The 18,234-nt window shown below is 38.7% G+C and overlaps 2 protein-coding genes across 2 annotated transcripts in view; one reads left to right on the top strand and one right to left on the bottom strand.

Annotated features, from left to right (window-relative positions):
- Nucleotides 1-18,234, top strand: part of COMMD10 (COMM domain containing 10) — a 348,337-nt gene that overhangs the window by 142,292 nt on the left and 187,811 nt on the right. The window lies entirely within an intron of this gene.
- Nucleotides 6,594-9,794, bottom strand: LOC102822756 (thymosin beta-4-like). Its single transcript, XM_006870540.1, has 2 exons — nt 9,748-9,794; nt 6,594-6,735 (listed from the first exon to the last, which is right to left on the bottom strand). The coding sequence occupies exons 1-2, from the start codon at nt 9,792-9,794 to the stop codon at nt 6,594-6,596; spliced, it is 189 nt and encodes a 62-aa protein (XP_006870602.1).

The following is an 18,234-nucleotide window of genomic DNA, read 5'->3' as shown; positions in this document are numbered from 1 at the left end:
GGTCGCTATGAGTCGGTTCTGACTTGATAGCACCTGACAACAACAAACCCTATACAGGGTCTCTGGAAGTTGGGACCAACTTGATGGCACACCACCACCATATGGAGGATCTGTGGAAAAACAATAACTTCACATTTTTATATATTTTGTTTAATAAAAATTTCTATGGCAATTCAAACTCTCCAGTCACTTCTTAGAAACCCTTAACTGGGTCACTATGAGTTGGAATGAACTCAGCGAAACTTAGCAACAGAGCAATGTGATTTTGTAACAATTCTTTTTGACTTACCAACATGTATGACAAAAATAGAGCAACTCTTATTGGGTAAATGAGAGTCCAGGATCCAAGTAGTGTTTGTAACTTCCTCTTTTCAAATTTCCATCAAATTCCTAGAAACTCCTCTGAGACTCTTAGAGTTCTGTACCACTTTTTAGAACCTTTAATAAGAAGAGAAGAATATTACGTTTAAAAATAATGAGTTTAAAAAATTAGTGAACGATTTAAAAATATTCTAGGACTTATATGAAATACTTTTAAGATCAAATGATAAAACATGTTTTAGTACTTAAACTATGTAGATTTGCTTAGATACTTTTAAAGTATCCTCCTAAAATTTATGTGAAAGTTTACTTTTCTTTGAAAAGATCTTATAATTTTTTAAAAAGTTGAAAAGTGAACAATAGAAAATATCTTTAATATTTTGTGAATAGTTTATAGTTTTTATGGTTGGATTCATTTTTATGGCTTTATCTACATCCTTATTAAGAGGTTACTCTTATTACAGTAAAAAATCAAATTATGATTTGCAACTATTTTTTGTTTAGAAAATTTTCTTTGATTTTTAATAAAATTAGTGGCATATCTATTTTTATTTTAAAAAAATAAGTAATGTGGAAAAAACTCCATCCAGTTTCCATTTGAGTGAAATTTATGTGCATGTTTTTTATTGTCTTGTCATATGAGTAAACAGTTTATTTCCTTTCCTCACTAAAGTTAGCTACAAAAGGATGCTCATACTTGCTATAACTATTTTCCCTAACTAGTGAAGTAAACTGGATTAATGTTTATTTATGTTGTATTACTAGTTAACATCTCCCCTATAGCATGGTGGGAGAAAGTACTAGACTGCAGGGTTGGTTTGAACCACAAGGTCTAAACTCACCACCTGCTTCTTGGAAACTCTGTACAGGGTCGCTGTGAGTTAGAACAGACTCTACAGCACTTAACAACAACAGCAACCTTCAAATAAGTGTGAGTAGTCAGAATTGACCTAATGGCATATAGTAGCAACAATTGAAATTGTTTGCACAAAGCTTTGGCTAGATCATGATGGTCTTTTCATCAATATAGAGTAAATCCTATCTGTGTTGTCAAATCTTCTTGCTGTTACTGCTAATAAAATACAGATGTTAAGCTAAGTAATACTTGTCTAAGCTTTCGACACTTATAAAAACTATTGTGGTTTATAAATGACCAGATATATCTTTATTTCAAGGAAATACCAAGGTACGTTTATTACTTACAGTAATAGATGAAGCAGTAAAAACAGATTTTGAATCTTTGTTTTCACCAATTATTAACTTTCAATTTTCTGATTCTTTGTGGGGGGCGGGGGGGAGGTGTATTTTTCTCAGAGAGTTGAACTATACAAATCAAATGTAATGTTTTACATACAGCCACATAAGCTATATTATATGTTCTTGACAAAGTGAATAAACATAGATGCAGCACTGTAAAGCAGTCAGAATCTTGGAATCTGTTCTGAAGTTTTGGGACTAGAATAAATCTCCTGCTAAGACACAGGCATCCTGGTGTGGCACTGTGGATTAATGTTCTAGACTGCAAAGTAGGTGTGAACTGCAAGGCCAGAGGTTCAAGCTCACCAGTCGTTTCTTGGAAACCCTATACATGGTGGCTATGGGCTGGAACCAACTCGACGGCATTTAACAAAAACAAAGACTTAAAAGTTTGGACTGGAAGAGGCAGCACATGCAAACATTTCTGTAGGTTCAGTCTTTATCTCTGGCACTTCTGAATTTCTGGACTTCAGTATTTCTTTTTAAAATGGAAGTATATTAATTGCTCCAGAAAGCTGTTACTGGTCATGGTTCTTTAAACGAATCTATGTTTTAAACTACAACGTATGTTACAAGGGCAAATTATTTTTATCGAAATGCTCAGTATTATTTTACTTTTGTTTGAAAAGTTTAAGGACTTGAACCTAAATTTCATAATTCCAACTTTAAGGACCTAAATAGCCAAGCATTGTCAATTTCCCCCAGAATAATTGCAATTCTAGATGAGCAAGTCTCTAGGCAAAGTCTCAGCATTTTATGAATTCTCACATCTAAACTCATATGTAAGCCACCTGTATGAATTACAACTCAATGTTAATGAAACAAAACTCTTCATATCTGGAGCAACAAATAACATGATAAACAGAAAAGTTTGAAGTTGTCACAGATATCAAGTTTGAAATTGTCAGGGATAGTATTTTACTTGGATACACAATCATTGCTCATGGAAACAGCAGTCAAGGAATCAAAGATGTATTACATTGGGCAAATGTGCTGCATGGGACCACTTTGAAGTATTAAAGAGCAAAGATGTCGCTTTTAGGACTAAACTGTGCTTAATTTAAGCCATGGTATTTTCAGTTGCTTCATATGCATTTGAGAGGAGTCCTGGAATGATGGTATAGGATAAGCACTGGACTGCTAAGTACAAGGTCACCAGCCATTCCTTGGAAATGCTATACAGGTAACTATGAGTTTGTATTTAAGAACAACAACATGTGCATGAGAAAGCTGAACTGCAAATAAAAAAGACAAGAGAAGAATTGATGCATTTGAAATGTGGTGTTGGCGAAGAATAGTAAAAGTACTATGAACTGCCAGAAGAGCAAACAAATATGTGTTGGAAGAAATATAGCCAGAATGCTCCTTAGAAGAAAGGATGGTGAAACTTCATCTCAAATACTTTGGTCATGTTATCAGGAAGGACCAGTTCCTTGGAAAGGACACCACGATTTGTAAAGTTAGAGGGTCATTGAAAAAGAGAAGACCTCCAACAGAAAGAAATAACACAGTGACTGCAACAGTGCTCTCAAGCATGACAAGAATCACGAAGATGGTGCATATACATATGTGTATATACATATGTATATATACATATATATATATATATATATAAGGTAGTGTAGTAGTTATGAATCGGGTTGTAAAGATTTACAGCCTCAGAAACCCGATACAGGGTTGCTATGAATCGGAACCAACTCCAAGGCACATAATTGCCATATATATACATAGTGGTTACAAGTTGGTCTGCGAACCTCATGGTCAGCAGTTTGAAATTACCAGCAGTTCCACTAGAGAAAGATGAGGCTTTCTACTCCCGTAAAGATTTACAGCCTCGGAAACTCTATGCAGGGTTGCTATGAGTTGGAACCAACTCCATGGCACATAACCACCACCATATATATGTATATGTTGTTGTTAGTGCTGTTGAGTTGGTTCTCACCCATAGTGACCCTGTATATAGGGTTTATGAGGAGCAGCTGGTAAGGTTGAACTCCCAACTTTACAGTTCAAACATCTTTGCAGTCTGCCGCATTAACCCATAGCGCCACACAAGGACCCCATACATGTATATATGTATGTATATAGAGAGAACTTTATTATCAAGGAAATGTCTTACAATTGCAGAGTCCCATGTCCCTAGCAGAAGAGAGAGAGAGCCTTTTCCATGTATCCGTTATATTAGGAACAGGCCACATCCCCAAGGAAATATCCTTTTCGTTGATTGGCTGCTCATAGCCAATCATCATAGATTAGCTATGTATTAATATTATATCACCATATAGTAAGCATATCTCAACTTGTAAACCACTGGAAATCCTGGACTAGTCAAGATGATCCAGAACCCTTACTATTACACCCATGAAAACCAGAACCTATTTAAGACAGAAACTTATAAGGCAGAAACCTGTCAGAGAAGCAGAGCACAAATATTTTCCACTGAAAGGTATGCCAGAAAGCAGAGACTACCAGAAAGATGTTTACCTGTGCTTTACTGAATATTAAAAGCTTTCATTTGTGTGCATCCTGACATACTATGGACAACATTGTGGAGAATGAGTGTTCCAGAAAACTTAATTGTGCTCATGAGGAACCTGTACATAGAACAAGAGGCAGTTCGAACAGAACAAGGGAACACTGAATGGTTTAAAATTAGGAAGGTGTGTGCCAGGGTTGCATTCTTTCACCATACTTATTAAATCTGTATGCTGAACAAATTATCCAAGAAGCTAGATTACAGGAAGAAAAATATGCATCAGGATTAAAGGAAGACTTATTAACAACATGCGATATGCAAATGATACAACCTTGCTTGCTGAAAGTGAAGAGGACTTAAAATACTTACAGATAAAGATCAAAGACCATAGCCTTTGGTATGGGTTGCACATTAATGAAAAGAAAACAAAAATCCTCACCACTGGAGCAATAAATAACATCCAGATAAATGGAGAAAAGATTCAAGTTGTCATAGACTTCATTTTGTTTGGAGTAGCAGTCAAGAAATCAAACAACATACTACGTTATGCAAATCTGCTATCCAAGACTTTTTTTAAAGTGTTCAAGAGCAAAGATGTCAGTATGAGGACTAAAGTGCACCTGACCCAAGTATTTTCAAGAACCTCATATGCATTTGAAAGTTTTGAGCAATGAATAAAGAAGACCATAAAAGAATTGATGCATATGAGTTATGGTGTTGGTGAAGAATATAAAAAGTACCATGGACTGCTAAAAGAACAAACAAATCTGTGTTGGAAGAAGTACAGCCATAATGCTCTTTAGAAACCAGGATATCCAGAATCATCCTCCCATATTTTGTACATATTATCAGGAGGGAACAGTCCCTGGAAAAGAACATATAGCTGGGTAACGTGGAGGGTCAGTGAAAAAGAAGAAGACCCCCAACAACATGGGCAACAGCCACTGTTGTGTTGTGAGCCATTAGGTTTTTGATGCCTTTCCACCCTAGATGTGTTGTTAGGTGCCATCGAGTCAGTACCAACCCATGGCAACCTTATGCACAACAGAACGAAACACTGCCCAATCCTGGGCCAACCTCACTACTGTTGCCACACTTGATTGAGTCCATCGATGCTGCCACTTGGCCAATCCATCTGGTTGGGGTCTTCCTCTTTTTCTCTGACCCTCCACCTTACCAAACAAGATATCCGTCTCTAGTGACTGGTCCCACCCTAGATACACCTAATAAAAATCTGCATTTTTACAGTAGATTATGCATATAAGAATCACCTGGGAGGTTTTAAGAATCACTTGGTGTGTATATAAGCACAATCTGGTGTACATAAGAGTCAGTATGTTGTTGTAGTTAAGTGTTGTCAAGTTGGATCTAACTCATAGTGACCCTGTGTGAGGTTTCGTAGGAACGAATGGGCGGGGGGTGGTGGTGAACCACCAACTTTGTGGTTAGAAGTTCAGCTCTTAACCTAAAGCACCACACTAGGACTCCAAGACTCTTATATCTGAGTGGAGATGCATATTCTCAGTAGGGGGGCAAACTGGAATGAGCTGGTCTGAATTCCTGTCTCCTTTGTGTTCACTCCCTAATTATGTATCCAACCTTCCTTTTCATTTTCTTAATTATGTATCTAATCTGTATGTTGTTTTTTTGAAGCTCTTGAAAATCAACTTTGCCGTAGCATAATTTAAATTTACTTGGATTCCTGTTTCTCATGATCTTGTTATTCAGTAATTATTTTCTCAAATATTAGTTTGCTTGACTTTCTGTTGCTTCTGTATAAACAAATTTTTGTGGTTGCCATTTTTTGCTGCAAGCCAACCTTTCTGGGTTAATAATACTGATTAACAAACACTGACTTCTAGGGTGGGGCTGCTGATGGTGGTGGTGGTGGTTGTTGAGTTGCTTCTGATTCATAACAACCTGTATAAAGTTTCTGGTGGGTTTGAACTGCCTACCTTCCAGTTAGCAGTCCAGTTCTCATCCTACAGCACCATACCAGTACTTCTAGGGTAGAACTTCCTCAGTGTTATGGGTATAGAATAAAAGTATAATAAGTAACAAGTCTAACGAAGCAGCATCAACTTCCCCTCCCCTTCCAGGTTTTGAAACTTCTTTGCATAATTTTCAACTGTGTGTTCCAATAATTAAAATGATTAGAATTTTTTAAAAAAATGTTGCTCCAGTTGAACTGCATTTTATGCTTCTAGATACCTTGGAGAAGATTTGCTTTGACTCTACATATGTGGCACCATAGGGTATGCACTAGACTGCTAACTGCAAGGTCGGTGGTTCAAACCCACCAGACTTTCCTTTGAAATGCTGTGTAGTCGGAACCTGCCAGTCAGACAAGCTGATGGGAGTGGCAGTCGCTGTCTTTGTTGTTAGTAGTTATAGATAGAATCTTTGATATGAATAGGGGTAGCAAAGTTAAATTTAATCCAACCAAATTTACATATCTTATAAAGTTTAACAACTAAAAGATGGAAAATAATAGACAATGCTTGTAGAATGTACAGTGCATATTGACAGTGGCAGCTCATTATGATTCACCTACTTGCTTCTTCTGTTCAATCTTTCTTTTGAAAGCAGTGGCCAGTGGATTTTTCTCTTGTGTTTCTGCCTTCAGCTTTGATTCGGTGAATTTCTCAATTTCAGCCCTTCTGGGTTTGTTGCAGAGAAAGCTAGTGAGGTGCAAACAAGTGAAGTCTATGTGCGCAGTAGTAGCATCAACTTTTTACTACAACAGCAGTGGGGAGAGTTATTATTTACCAAAAGAAAACAGATCCAGCAGAGATCTGTTAGCATGACTATGTTATGCTATAACACTATTGCTGTAGAATGGCTTTATGATCATTCTCAAGGACTGATCTGCTTTTAATGTTATATGTGAAAAAAAAAATTCTGTGAGCTTTTAGCCAGAGAATTTTATACATAAATTGTAATAGAGGAACAAATTCATGAATTTGAAGGCATGGCGCTGTGGGTTAATGCACTGGGCTGCAAAGTCAGTTTAAGTCACAAGGTTGGTGGTTCAAGCTCGCCAGATGTTCCTTGGAAACCCTATACAGGATCGTTATGGGCTGGAACTGACTTGACAGCACTTAATAACAACATGATGAAATCGTTTAGGAACTTTGAGATCAGATGGGTTAGATCATGGCCCCTTTACTTAATCAACTTTGTGACTATTCAAGTTAATTTCTCTTTCTGGGACTTGACTTCCTATTTTTCAAAATGAAGATAATGACTTATTGACAAAAAACTTGAAAGTTGCCTAAACAAAATGTCAATGAAACTTTGGGCACATACACATTTTTCTCCGAAGAGATCCTTCTGATAAGTATGTTGTTGTTGTAGGTGCTATTGGTTAACGGGTTTCTTCATTATTTGCTAGAACTTTAGCAGATCGATCTTTGTGCCTATAGATCTTTATGTTGTCTCAAAGTAAGTGATCCATTAGGATACATGCTTTAAAAAAGCATGCCTTTGTATTTTTTGGTCACTTTGAACAAAAGGTTCATTTGTGCTCTGAGATCCTAGGTTGCAGCTAGACCTGTGGGTGTAGGAAAGAGGGAGGAGGATAAATAAGAGGAATGCAACAATCGTCCAATGTCTACCTTCTGCAGAGCAGCTACCCCATAGGTCTGTTTTACCTTTTGTGTTTCCATGCAATATACTGATTAAACAAAATTGTCTGCATATTATAAAATAGCTTGGAAAACTACTGCCTAGATTAAAAGCAAACTCAAACAATCTATTCCTTGACTTCCTTTTCTCTCATGTTCCACCCTGATTTTCTTGGCCTTTTAAAGTTTGTGTGATTGGGTGGGGAGAATTCCAGAGAACAAAGCATTGCAAAAGAATAAGGATGATATACAAAGAGGGCACTCGTAGTAGAAAGTTGCTTGATGCCCTTAGTTTCTAGCATTGATCGATGTAGAGCCACATTTTTAGGGATCAGAAATTTTCAAACTTTGAAACAAATAAGACATCTTGCCATGTTGCCTTCTTTCGGTTTTCTATTGAGATCTTTGTATTTTGCCCTTACTGTTTTTATTTTCTTCTTTATTTATCTTGGACTTGTGATTGATCAGTTAAAGTACTTTTTTCTTGAAGTTCTTTCTTAAGTAGTTTTTTTCTGGATTCACCAGTAAGAACACTGTCCCTGGATGAATCTCTCTGATTTCACGTAGACATATCAAGCTTTGTTGGAGCAATTATGTGACTGAGTTCGCTGTTGTTTTGTTAGTTGCCATTGAGTCGTCTCCAACTCCTGACAACCCTGTGTATAACAGAACAAAACATTGTATGGCCCTGCACCATCTTCATGATCATTGATATGTTTGAGTTTATCCCTGAAGCCATGTGTCAGCCCATCTCTTGAGGGTTCCCTTGCTTTTGCTGGCCCTCCACTTTATCAGACTTCTCCAGCAATCAGTTCTTCCTGGTGATGCATCCAAAGTAAGCAAGTTTTAGTCTCAGGTAATACTCTACTTTTCAGTGGGACTATGTGGTGGCTTGGTTGTTGCTGTAATACTGGAAGCTATGCTATAGGAGGTCACCCAGAGTAGACAGACTTCTATATAGCTTCCAGACTAAGACAGACTAGGAAGAAAAATGAAAATTAGCCAATGAAAACTGGACTGATTTATTGTCTGTAAATTCATGAGTCCTGTGGTATAGTATACTCCTTTCAGTTATCTGAATAAACTATCTTCACTGTCTTCAACTTTGTTCTCTCTGTTGCCATTTTACCATTAACATGCTCAAATGAATCTTAGCTTTAAAAACACATCAGATGAAAGTAATAAACAAATACATCTGCTGTATTTAATCTACAACCCTTTCTCTTACTTTCTCAGCCAAACTTTTAAAACAAGTTACTAATTTCAAAGTCTAGTTTGAGCCTCAAGGTGTGTGGTTCAAAGCCACCAGCCACTACTCAAAATCCCTAGGAATCATAATCAACTCAATGGCACTTAACAATAACAACATCCCACTCGAAGGAGTTCTGGTGGCATTGTTGTTGTTATGTGCCCTGGAGTCAGTTCCGACTCATAGCGACCCTGTACAGGGTTTCCGAGACTGTAATCTTTACGGGAACAGAAAGCCTCATCTTTCTCCCGCAGAACAGCTGGTAGTTTCGAACTGCTGACCTTGTGGCTCGCAGCCCGATTTGTAACCACTACGCTACCAGAGCTCTGGTGGCATAGTGGGTTACATTTTGGGCTGGAGTCCTGGTGTGGCACTGTGGGTTAATGCACCAGACTGCAAAGCCGTTTGAACTTCAAGGTCCATGGTTCAAGCTCACCAGCTGCTCCTCGGAAACCAACTCTATATAGGGTCGCTATGGGTAGAAACTGACTCGACGGCACTTCACAACAACAACCACCACCACAGGCCAAAGGTTTGGGACCCACCAGCTACACCAAGGGAGAAAGACAAGGCTGTTTGTTCCCATAAAGATTTACAGTTTTGAAAAACAGTTCTACTCTGTTCTGTAGGGTCACTGAGTAGGAATCACTGCATAGCAGTGAGCAGTGGTTTAGCCCACTCCAAAACAGCTTCTGCTGCCACCAATGAGCCAAAGCTGCTGATGTAAATTTGACTGTTTGACTCCCTCCTTTGAAACCTTTAACAGTTTTCCTATTATTTTATGATAGGGTTTCATATCCATACTTTTGTATGCTTACCATTCTACTCTTCCTTTCTGTAGTCTAGCCAAAGAAGCTTCCTTCATTTCATCAAGTGTACTTTGTTTTTTTATACTTCTCTGGGATTTTACAAGTTGTATGCTTTAGTTTTCTGTATGTGGTGGTGTCAAATAAACACTGGACTGCTAACCACAAGGTTGGAGGTTCAAACACAACCAACTCCTCCTTGGAAACCGTATACAGGGTATAAGTTGTAACAAACTCGACGGCACTAATAACATATTTTGTACCTGGAAAACACTTTCCTCCTTTGCAAACTCAAATTAAGTTCCTCAGGGTGGTTTTCTGTGACCTAACTGGGGCCTACAATATGGTAATAATTTGTTTGATATTTTCTTTGCATGTTCTTTTATGTTACTTAGCTAGCTTCTTGGGAGTAGAGATCGCATTTGTCATAGGGTCTAACACTTATTTTAAGGAACCCAATAATATTTGTTGAAGAAATGACTGAATAAATGAAGATCAGTTTTAACCTTCCCTAGCTCAATAGATCAGTTGTGGCCTTGACCTTATCAGAGCTTCGTACCCTGTAGTGTGAATTGTTTAAGTAGCTCTAAAACTATTAGTTTCTCCAGTGTAGCTACTAGTGCATAATAGCTACACAGTATATAAAGTTTCTTCTTATTGCCCTCTGCCTTTTGCTTTTAAGAACACTTCAAATGTTATCATTTCAAACTTTTTATTAGAAAGTTGAGTATTTCTTATGACATCTTGAACTCATCAAATTACATATTTAATGAGTACCATTCAGTGTATGTCTCAAAGTGAAAAATTATATATTATGCAAATGATTTGTTTCTTTTATAAAAGGTATACTTTAAAACAGTATAAGAGTAGATGTATACAAAAATACCACACAAATTTTGTTTTCTGTTACATACTTAAATATGAGACCCTTAGCTATTTCTTGGTTCTTAATGCTCAGCTGCTCCTGTACTGGGTCGCTATGAGTCAGAACCTACTCAACGGCACTTAACAAAAACAGCAATAATGCTCTAGTAGGTAAAAATGTAACAAAACCTTTACATATGGGAACTATTTGAAGGTATAAGTATAGATGAAAAATAGGATAAGTTCATGAATATATATAGAGAACAGCATATGACAGTGACAGTGGTAATTTGTTTTGTAGAATTCTCATTTATATACAGAATGTTGTTGTTGTTATGACCATGGAGTCAGTTCCAACTCATAGTGACCCTGTACAGGGTTTCCGAGGCTGTAAATCTTTACGGGAGTAGAAAGCCTCATCTTTCGCCAGTGGAACAGCTGGTAGTTTCGAACTGCTGACCTTAAGGTTTGCAGCCCGATTTGTAACCACTATGCTACCAGAGCTCTGTATATACAGAAATAGTGTACACATTTAAATACAATTGAATGATACATATGTACAGTGATAGCTACCATATTTCATAGATTGATAGTGTTAGTTATATGCCAAAGTAACCTTTATATTATTTGCACAGCTACTTTATTGTTGTAAAAAAAAAAGGGTCCCTAATAACGTATCTACATATGATATGGCAAAGAATAATGACAAAATTTTGGTTACCATTACAAAGTAGATTAAATGATCTCCTAATTACTTCATGTATGAACATTTATATGTAAATATATTCCTAGCATTCATACACACAACAGAAATGTAGAAATGAATGTAGTTTGTATTTAACTAAATTCAAAAAGCATATTGTAGTAATTAAATTTTATCCTTTTTTTTATGTTTTTATTGTGAGGTTTATATGGAAGAATATCAGTTTTACATTCATCCTATCGTATTTTGTTTCATTGCAATGATTACAATCCCCTCATGCATCATCAAATAACCAAAGGGTACACCCCATAGGCCCACCGCCGAACGTCAGCCCCGCTACCTCCCTGAGTCGAGTGTACCCAGCTTCTCCATCTGTCCACATCATCCTCTCTGTCTCCATCCCTGGTGTCTCTGCCTCTCTGGGTAGGGTCCTGCTCTCCGCTCTTCTCACTTGATGGTCCCAAGGACCTCTGCTTCTGGGCTGCAAAATCAATTTTTCCTCTCCTTTTGTCAAAAAACGTCTACCTCTATATGTCCCACCCTCACAGTCAGTCCTGATGGCAATTATTCACTATTGTACCACAAGAGTCTTATCCCCATTTCCTTTCACCAGCCCTGTCCCAACAGATTGGGAATCATTCAGTGGAGATTCTGCCTTCCCCCGCCCCATCTGTAACTAGGCTCCTTCTTGAAAGCCTGTAAGCCAGTCACTTCTTGACTTTATAGGCCCCCATTTTGGGTAGCCAGTGTCTAAGTTGCCCATCCCTTTAGCCCTGTGTACCGAGGGGGTGAGAGTGATGCTCGCTGTAAAGATTTGTTCCCTTTTTTGAGCTACTACATTCATAAGTATAGGTAAAGTTCATCAAATTGAAATTGTAGCAGATTACTCTTCTCCCCTTCTAGTCAAGTTCTGATCATCCAGCCATGGAAGCCAGGTCAAGTGGGTACTATCTGCAAGTATGGGTGTTCTTCTGCATCTCCCCTTACTTCATATCAGCTGTATGCTTCACTCTCTGCTCTAGTCGTTTGTAGCCATGTCACTGGCTTTGGGCCCAGGAGTCCCCGGATCTTGCCATAATTGCTGACCATTCAGGTCTCCGCCCAGGTTCACAGAAGTCTATCGAATGTGGCCGGGCTTAGCTCGCAACTTTATTGTTGTTTTTCCCCCTCTTTCTCGTATCGGTGATCAACATGGTTACCAGCCAGACCACCTGCCTGCTCATGTATTCCCCTTGAGTCTCAGTCTTGGAAGGGAGTTTGCTCTGAGGGGTCCTGACCACTTGCCATGATGGCTCCCAGGTGAACACCTTACTTGTTCTTGTAGTAATCAATCAATCAGACTGCTGTTATTTCAGAGTTTTCCTGCCAGTCTTTCATGAAGTATCTTCTGTTCTTCTGGCCACTCCAGGCTGGTCTACTCATCATTATCAGTGGAAATTTCCTACCTCAGATGATTCTGGATGGTGTTCTGCATTCCACCTATGGTCTTGTGCATGTAAAGGCTCCCCAGGAAGCCTTTTTTACTGGGCAACTTCTAACCCCCTGAAGGTATTCCAATCAGTTGTAGGCTGAAGACAGTCTTACAAGCTTTCTGTAGTGATGTTTCTGACTATTCTTTCTCCCTACCTCTAGTGTCTATTTTGCAATAGTAGGCAAGGGAAACCAAGATTCAAAAGACAGCCAGGCATCTTAACATTATTCCCCTCTTTTACCCTTTCAAAACATGACTCAATCCATGTATCCCGGAGCCCTGTTGTTCCAAGGTTGCGCATGCCTCATCATTTACCTCTGTCCCACTTAGCCCATGCAAATCTGCTTAACTGTTCTCCTATCAGTCTTGTTCTTCCATTCCCCTCCCTTTCTTGTGTATGCTCCCCGCACCCCCCACCACAGCAGCCAAGCTATCCTGTGCTTATTCCCTACCCTGTGCTCTATCTTCCCCTCCCCTCCCTCCCCTCCTCTCATCCCATACATACTGGTGATCAGCAAATATATATATATATAAAAAATTTTCCCCCTTTTAGGGTGGGTTCTTTTTCTCTTAGTCTTTTACAATAATGGTCCTATACAGAATTTCTCCTTTTGTGACTAACTAATTTCGCTCAGCATAATGTCCTCAAGATTTATCCATGTTATGCAGTGGCTTGCAGCTTCCTTGTTGTTCTTCAAGGTAGCATAGTATTCCATTGTGTGTATGTATCACAGTTTATTTATCCATTTTTCAATTGATGTGCACTTAGGCAGTCTCCATCTGTTTGCTATTGTAAATAGTGTTGCTATGAACATTGGTGTGCATATATCTACTCGTGTTATGGCTTGTATTTCTTGTGGCTAAATACCAAGTAGAGGAATTGCTGGATCATAAGGTATTTCTATTTCCAACCTTCTGAGGAAGTGCCATATTGCTTTCCCGAAAGATTGGACCACTTTGCAATTCTGCCAACAATGTAGGAGGGCCCCAGTCTCTCCGCATTTATTAACCTCTACTTTTTTGATCTGTGCTGTTATTGCTGGTGTGAGATATGTCATCTCTCTAATGGCTAGTGCTCTGGTAGCATAGTGGTTACGAATCGAGCTGTAAACCGCAAGGTCAACAGTTCGAAACTACCAGCTGTTCCACGGGAGAAAGATGAGGCTTTCTGCTCCCGTAAAGATTTACAACCTCGGAAACCCTTTACAGGGTCACTGTGAGTCAGAACCGACTCCACGGCACATAACCAACCAACCAATGGCTAGTGTTCTGGTAGTGTAGTGGTTACTAATGGGGGCTGCAAACCTCACGTTCAGCAGTTCGAAACTGCCAGCTGTTTGGCAGGAGAAAGATGAGGCTTTCTGCTCCGTAAAGATTTACAGCCTTGGAAACCCTCCCTCTACAGGGTCGCTATGAGTCAGAACTGATTCTACAGCACAACACAACAACACAACAACAACAATGGCTAGTGATCATGAACAATTCTTCATATGTTTGTTGGCTGCCTGGATTTCTTCTTTGATGAAGTTCATGTCCTGTGCCCATTTTTTAATTGGGTTATTTGTCTTTTTTTTGTAGAGGTGTTGTAGTTTCCTATATATTTTATGCATGAGTCCTTGTCTGATGTGTCATTGCAAAAGATTTTTCCCATTCTGTGGGTTTCCTTTTTACTCTTTTGGTGAAGTCTTTTGATGCACATAGTTTTTTGTTTTTAGTATGTCCCAATCATGCATTTTGTCTACTTCTGTTTGTGTACTTCTCAAAATGTTTGGTAGTCTTTGTGTTCCTTGTATTACAGCCCTCAGATTTGTCCCTATTATTTCATTGATGACCTTTATAATTTTGGAATTCACATTTAGGTCTTTAATCCATGTTGAGATGGTTTTTTAATAAGGTGTTAGGTAAAGGTCTTGTTTCAAACTTTTGCATATCGCTTTCCAGTTCTGCCAGCACCATCTGTTGAAGAGACTATCCCCTCCACATGTGATATATTTAGGTACTTTGTCGAAAATCAGTTGGCTGTATGTGAATGTGTTAATTTTTGTATTCTCTATTCTGTTTCATTGATCAATGTATCTTTCATTGTACCAGTACTAGGCTGTTTTGACCACCGTAGCCATATAGTAGATTTTGAAATCGGGGAGTGAGAGGCTTCCAACCTTGTTCGTCTTCTTGAGAAATTCTTTGCTTATCCTGGATTTCCTTCCTTTTCCATATAAAGTTTGTAATTGTCTTTTCCGTCTCTTTGAAAAATGTCACTGGATTCTGGATTGGGATTGCATTATATGTGTAAATTGCTTTGGGTAGTATTGCCATTTTCATGATGTTGATCCACAGTCTGGATGGGAATCTTTTGATCAAAGTGTGAGCTAACACATTATTTTGTCAACTTGCAAAAGAAGGTTGGATGGTTAACTTCCAACAGCTATGATGGGGACTAGCCAGATGAATGTTGTACCTACTTAATTGAATAACTGTACTTGTCCAATTACAGCTTATATTAGAGAGGAAATAACTTGCTTATGACCTGTCATGATCTGCCCCTAAGTTCAGCTCTGATTGCTTCATAGATTCATTGTTATTGCCTTGTTAAGCCCACTTGACTTAAATTATGTTTGACAGTGTCTCTATGAGTTGGGATAGACATGACGGCATTGGGCTTGTGTTTGGAGTTTATTTTTAAAGGTTTTTTTTTCTGCTAGAATTAGAGCTGAAAGATTGATTCGGAGAAATCAGTTTTCACCTGTATTTAACCACTGATATGCATGATTTTGCCTGGTGTGGCGCTGTAAGTTAATGCCCCAGACTGCAAAGTCGTTTGAACTGCAAGGTTGGCGATTCAAGCTCACCAGCTGCTTCTTGGAAACCCTATACAGGTTTTCTATGGGTCAGAACTGGCTCGATGGCACTTCACAACAACACCGTGCATAATTTTGGGAATCTTTCTTGTGTTTGTTTCCAGTAATGCTGATACTATCAATCAATATAGGTGTTTGCCACTTCATTACTTAAATTACTTTTATGAGAATAATATACTATATTTATTGGGGATTCATGATATGTAAGTACTTCAGAGTGCTTTAGGACTCCCTCCCGCTATGGAACTCAAAGTGGGGCAGAATTCTGTAGGCTTTGGTCGTATGATCTTGTCTTAGCCAGTTGGAAATTTCTACATGAGACTTTCTATCTGGAAAAAGTGATACCAAAAATGGGCACAGTTTAGAATTCATTCCTATAATGATTGTGGCAGTTCTGATATCTCCTGCCAGTGGATGGATTTGTGCCAGCAGAGGCTTGCAAACCAAATTCTTCTGTAGCATGCTTTTCTGGCTTCTTCACCTTTTTTAGTTCCAGCTTGTTTCCCTAGTCTGTTTCATCATTTTTGTGTATTTTGTGTATTAGGTGTCTTCTTTTTTGCTGAAGTTAACTAGCATAGACTTTTTTAAAAATTTAATTTTATTTTTAAAGTTTTTATTGTGGATTGAGTGAAAGTTTACAGGGCAGATCATCAGTTTTACATTCAACAAATCATACACCTTGTTTCATTACAATGATTACAATCCCCTCCACATAACATCAGTTAATAGTATTTCTCTCTATTCACTGTAGGTCTTTTTTTTAAAACACTCAGGCACATATAATAGTTTATACAACCAAAGAGCACATTCTGCAAGTCTGCCTCATGGCCGCCATCTCTTAGTCCTCAGCTGCTCCCCGTTTCCATGTCCCCATCTCTGCCTCTGTCTCTAGCATCACTTCTTCTCTGGATAAGGTCTTGCATTCCGCTTGTACTCTAGTCCTTTGATGGTCCTAGGGTTCTTTGTTTCTGGACTGTAAGATTAACTACTCCCCCGTTATTGTTACAAAATTTCTACCTTTACAATTGTGACAGTCTCAATTAGTCATGATAACAATTATTCACTATTGAACCATAAGAATCTTTCCCCATCTCTTTTAATCAGGCCTGTCTAGACAAGATGAAAACTATTCAGAGGAAACTTTTTCTTCCCGCCAACACTGTTAAACTAAGCTCCACCTTGAAACTTTGTAAGCAAGTCACTTTGTGTCTTTATCACCCCATCATTTTAGATAGCCAGTGTCTAAGTTGCCCATATCTATCTACCCTGTTTACAGAGGGGATAGCACTGATACTTGATGTGAAGACTCCTTCCCTTTCTGTTGTTATTCAGACTGTGGCGCTGTGCGTTAATGTGCCAAACTGCAAAGCCGTTTGAACTGCAAGGTCGGTGGTTCATGCTCACCAGCTGCACCTCGGAAACCCTATACAGGGTCGTTATGGTCAGAACCAACTCAACGGCACTTCACAACAACAGCAACAACAACCTCCATGAGTATAGGTTGAGTTCATCAAATTGTAGCAATTTATACTCATTTCCTTTATCAAAAATTGTTTTTTTCTTTTTTCTTTTATCTTCCTCTAGTTGAGTTCTGATTATCAATCCATCGAGGCTAGGTTAAATGAGTACTGTCTGCAAATTTGGGTGTTCTTGTGTGACTCCTCACTTCATATCAGCTGGATGTTTCACTCTCAGCTATAGCCCTCTGTGACCATGTCCTTGTCCATAAGCTCGGGTGTCCCCAGATCTCACCACACTTTGGACCAACCAGCCCTTCCTTTTCTTTTTGTCATCTCCAGGTCAGCGGGAGTCTATGGAACGTGGTTGAACTCAGCCCATTTCCTCATTGTTGCCTTTTCCCCTCTTCCACTCACCAGTAGACCAACATGGTCACCCGCAGGCTTACATGCCTGCTCATATGTTCCCTTTGAGTTTCAGTCTTAGAGTGGGGTTTGTCCTGAAGGAACTTGATTGCTTGCCTTGGTGGCTTCCCGGCAAACAACTTGCTTTTTTTTGTAGAAGGCAGTCATACTGCCATTTTTGTTTAGGGTTTTTTCTGCTGATCTTTCTTTTAAGATGTTTCTTCTGTTGGTCTAGCTGTTCCAGACTGGTTGGCTTGCCCTTTCTAGTGGGAATGTCCCACCTCAGAAGGTTCTGGATGGGTCTCAGAATTCTACCTAAGGTCCTATACTCTGCAGAGGCTCCACAGAGGCCTATTTCACTGGGCAAGTTCTAGAACTCCTTTTAGTATTCCAATAGTTATAGGCTGAAGATGGGCTTACAAGTTTTCTATAATAATGTTTCCTGACATTCCTATCTATCCAACTCAAGTTTCCATTTTACAGGAGTAGGCAAGGGAAAACAATATACAGAAGACAGTCAAGCATCTTAATATTATTTCCTCTCTTCAAACTAACCAGCATAGATTTTTCATTTTGTATTGGCAATTATTCTTAAGAGAAAATTGGTTTGAACAATCTCTAGCTATTTGGAAATATAGTCTATCTTATTTATTTATTTTAATTCTTCCTCTAGTAAAGTCCTGGTGTGGTGCTGTGGGTTAATGCGTCAGACTGCAAAGTCATTTGAACTGCAGGGTTGGT

The sequence above is a fragment of the Chrysochloris asiatica genome, unplaced genomic scaffold (genome assembly GCF_000296735.1).
Source record: "Chrysochloris asiatica unplaced genomic scaffold, ChrAsi1.0 scaffold00143, whole genome shotgun sequence".
Classification (NCBI taxonomy): domain Eukaryota; kingdom Metazoa; phylum Chordata; class Mammalia; order Afrosoricida; family Chrysochloridae; genus Chrysochloris; species Chrysochloris asiatica.
This window is presented reverse-complemented; position numbering and strand designations above follow the sequence as displayed.

What these genes read in the sequence shown, in the direction of transcription:
- LOC102822756 (XM_006870540.1), bottom strand. Translation starts at nt 9,794, where the DNA reads ATGAAGGAAGCTTCTTTGGCTAGACTACAGAAAGGAAGAGTAGAATG. An exon ending in CAGAAAGGAAGAGTAGAATG is followed by an intron (nt 6,736 to 9,747) that starts GTAAGCATACAA and finishes GCACCTCACTAG; the next exon opens with CTTTCTCTGCAACAAACCCA.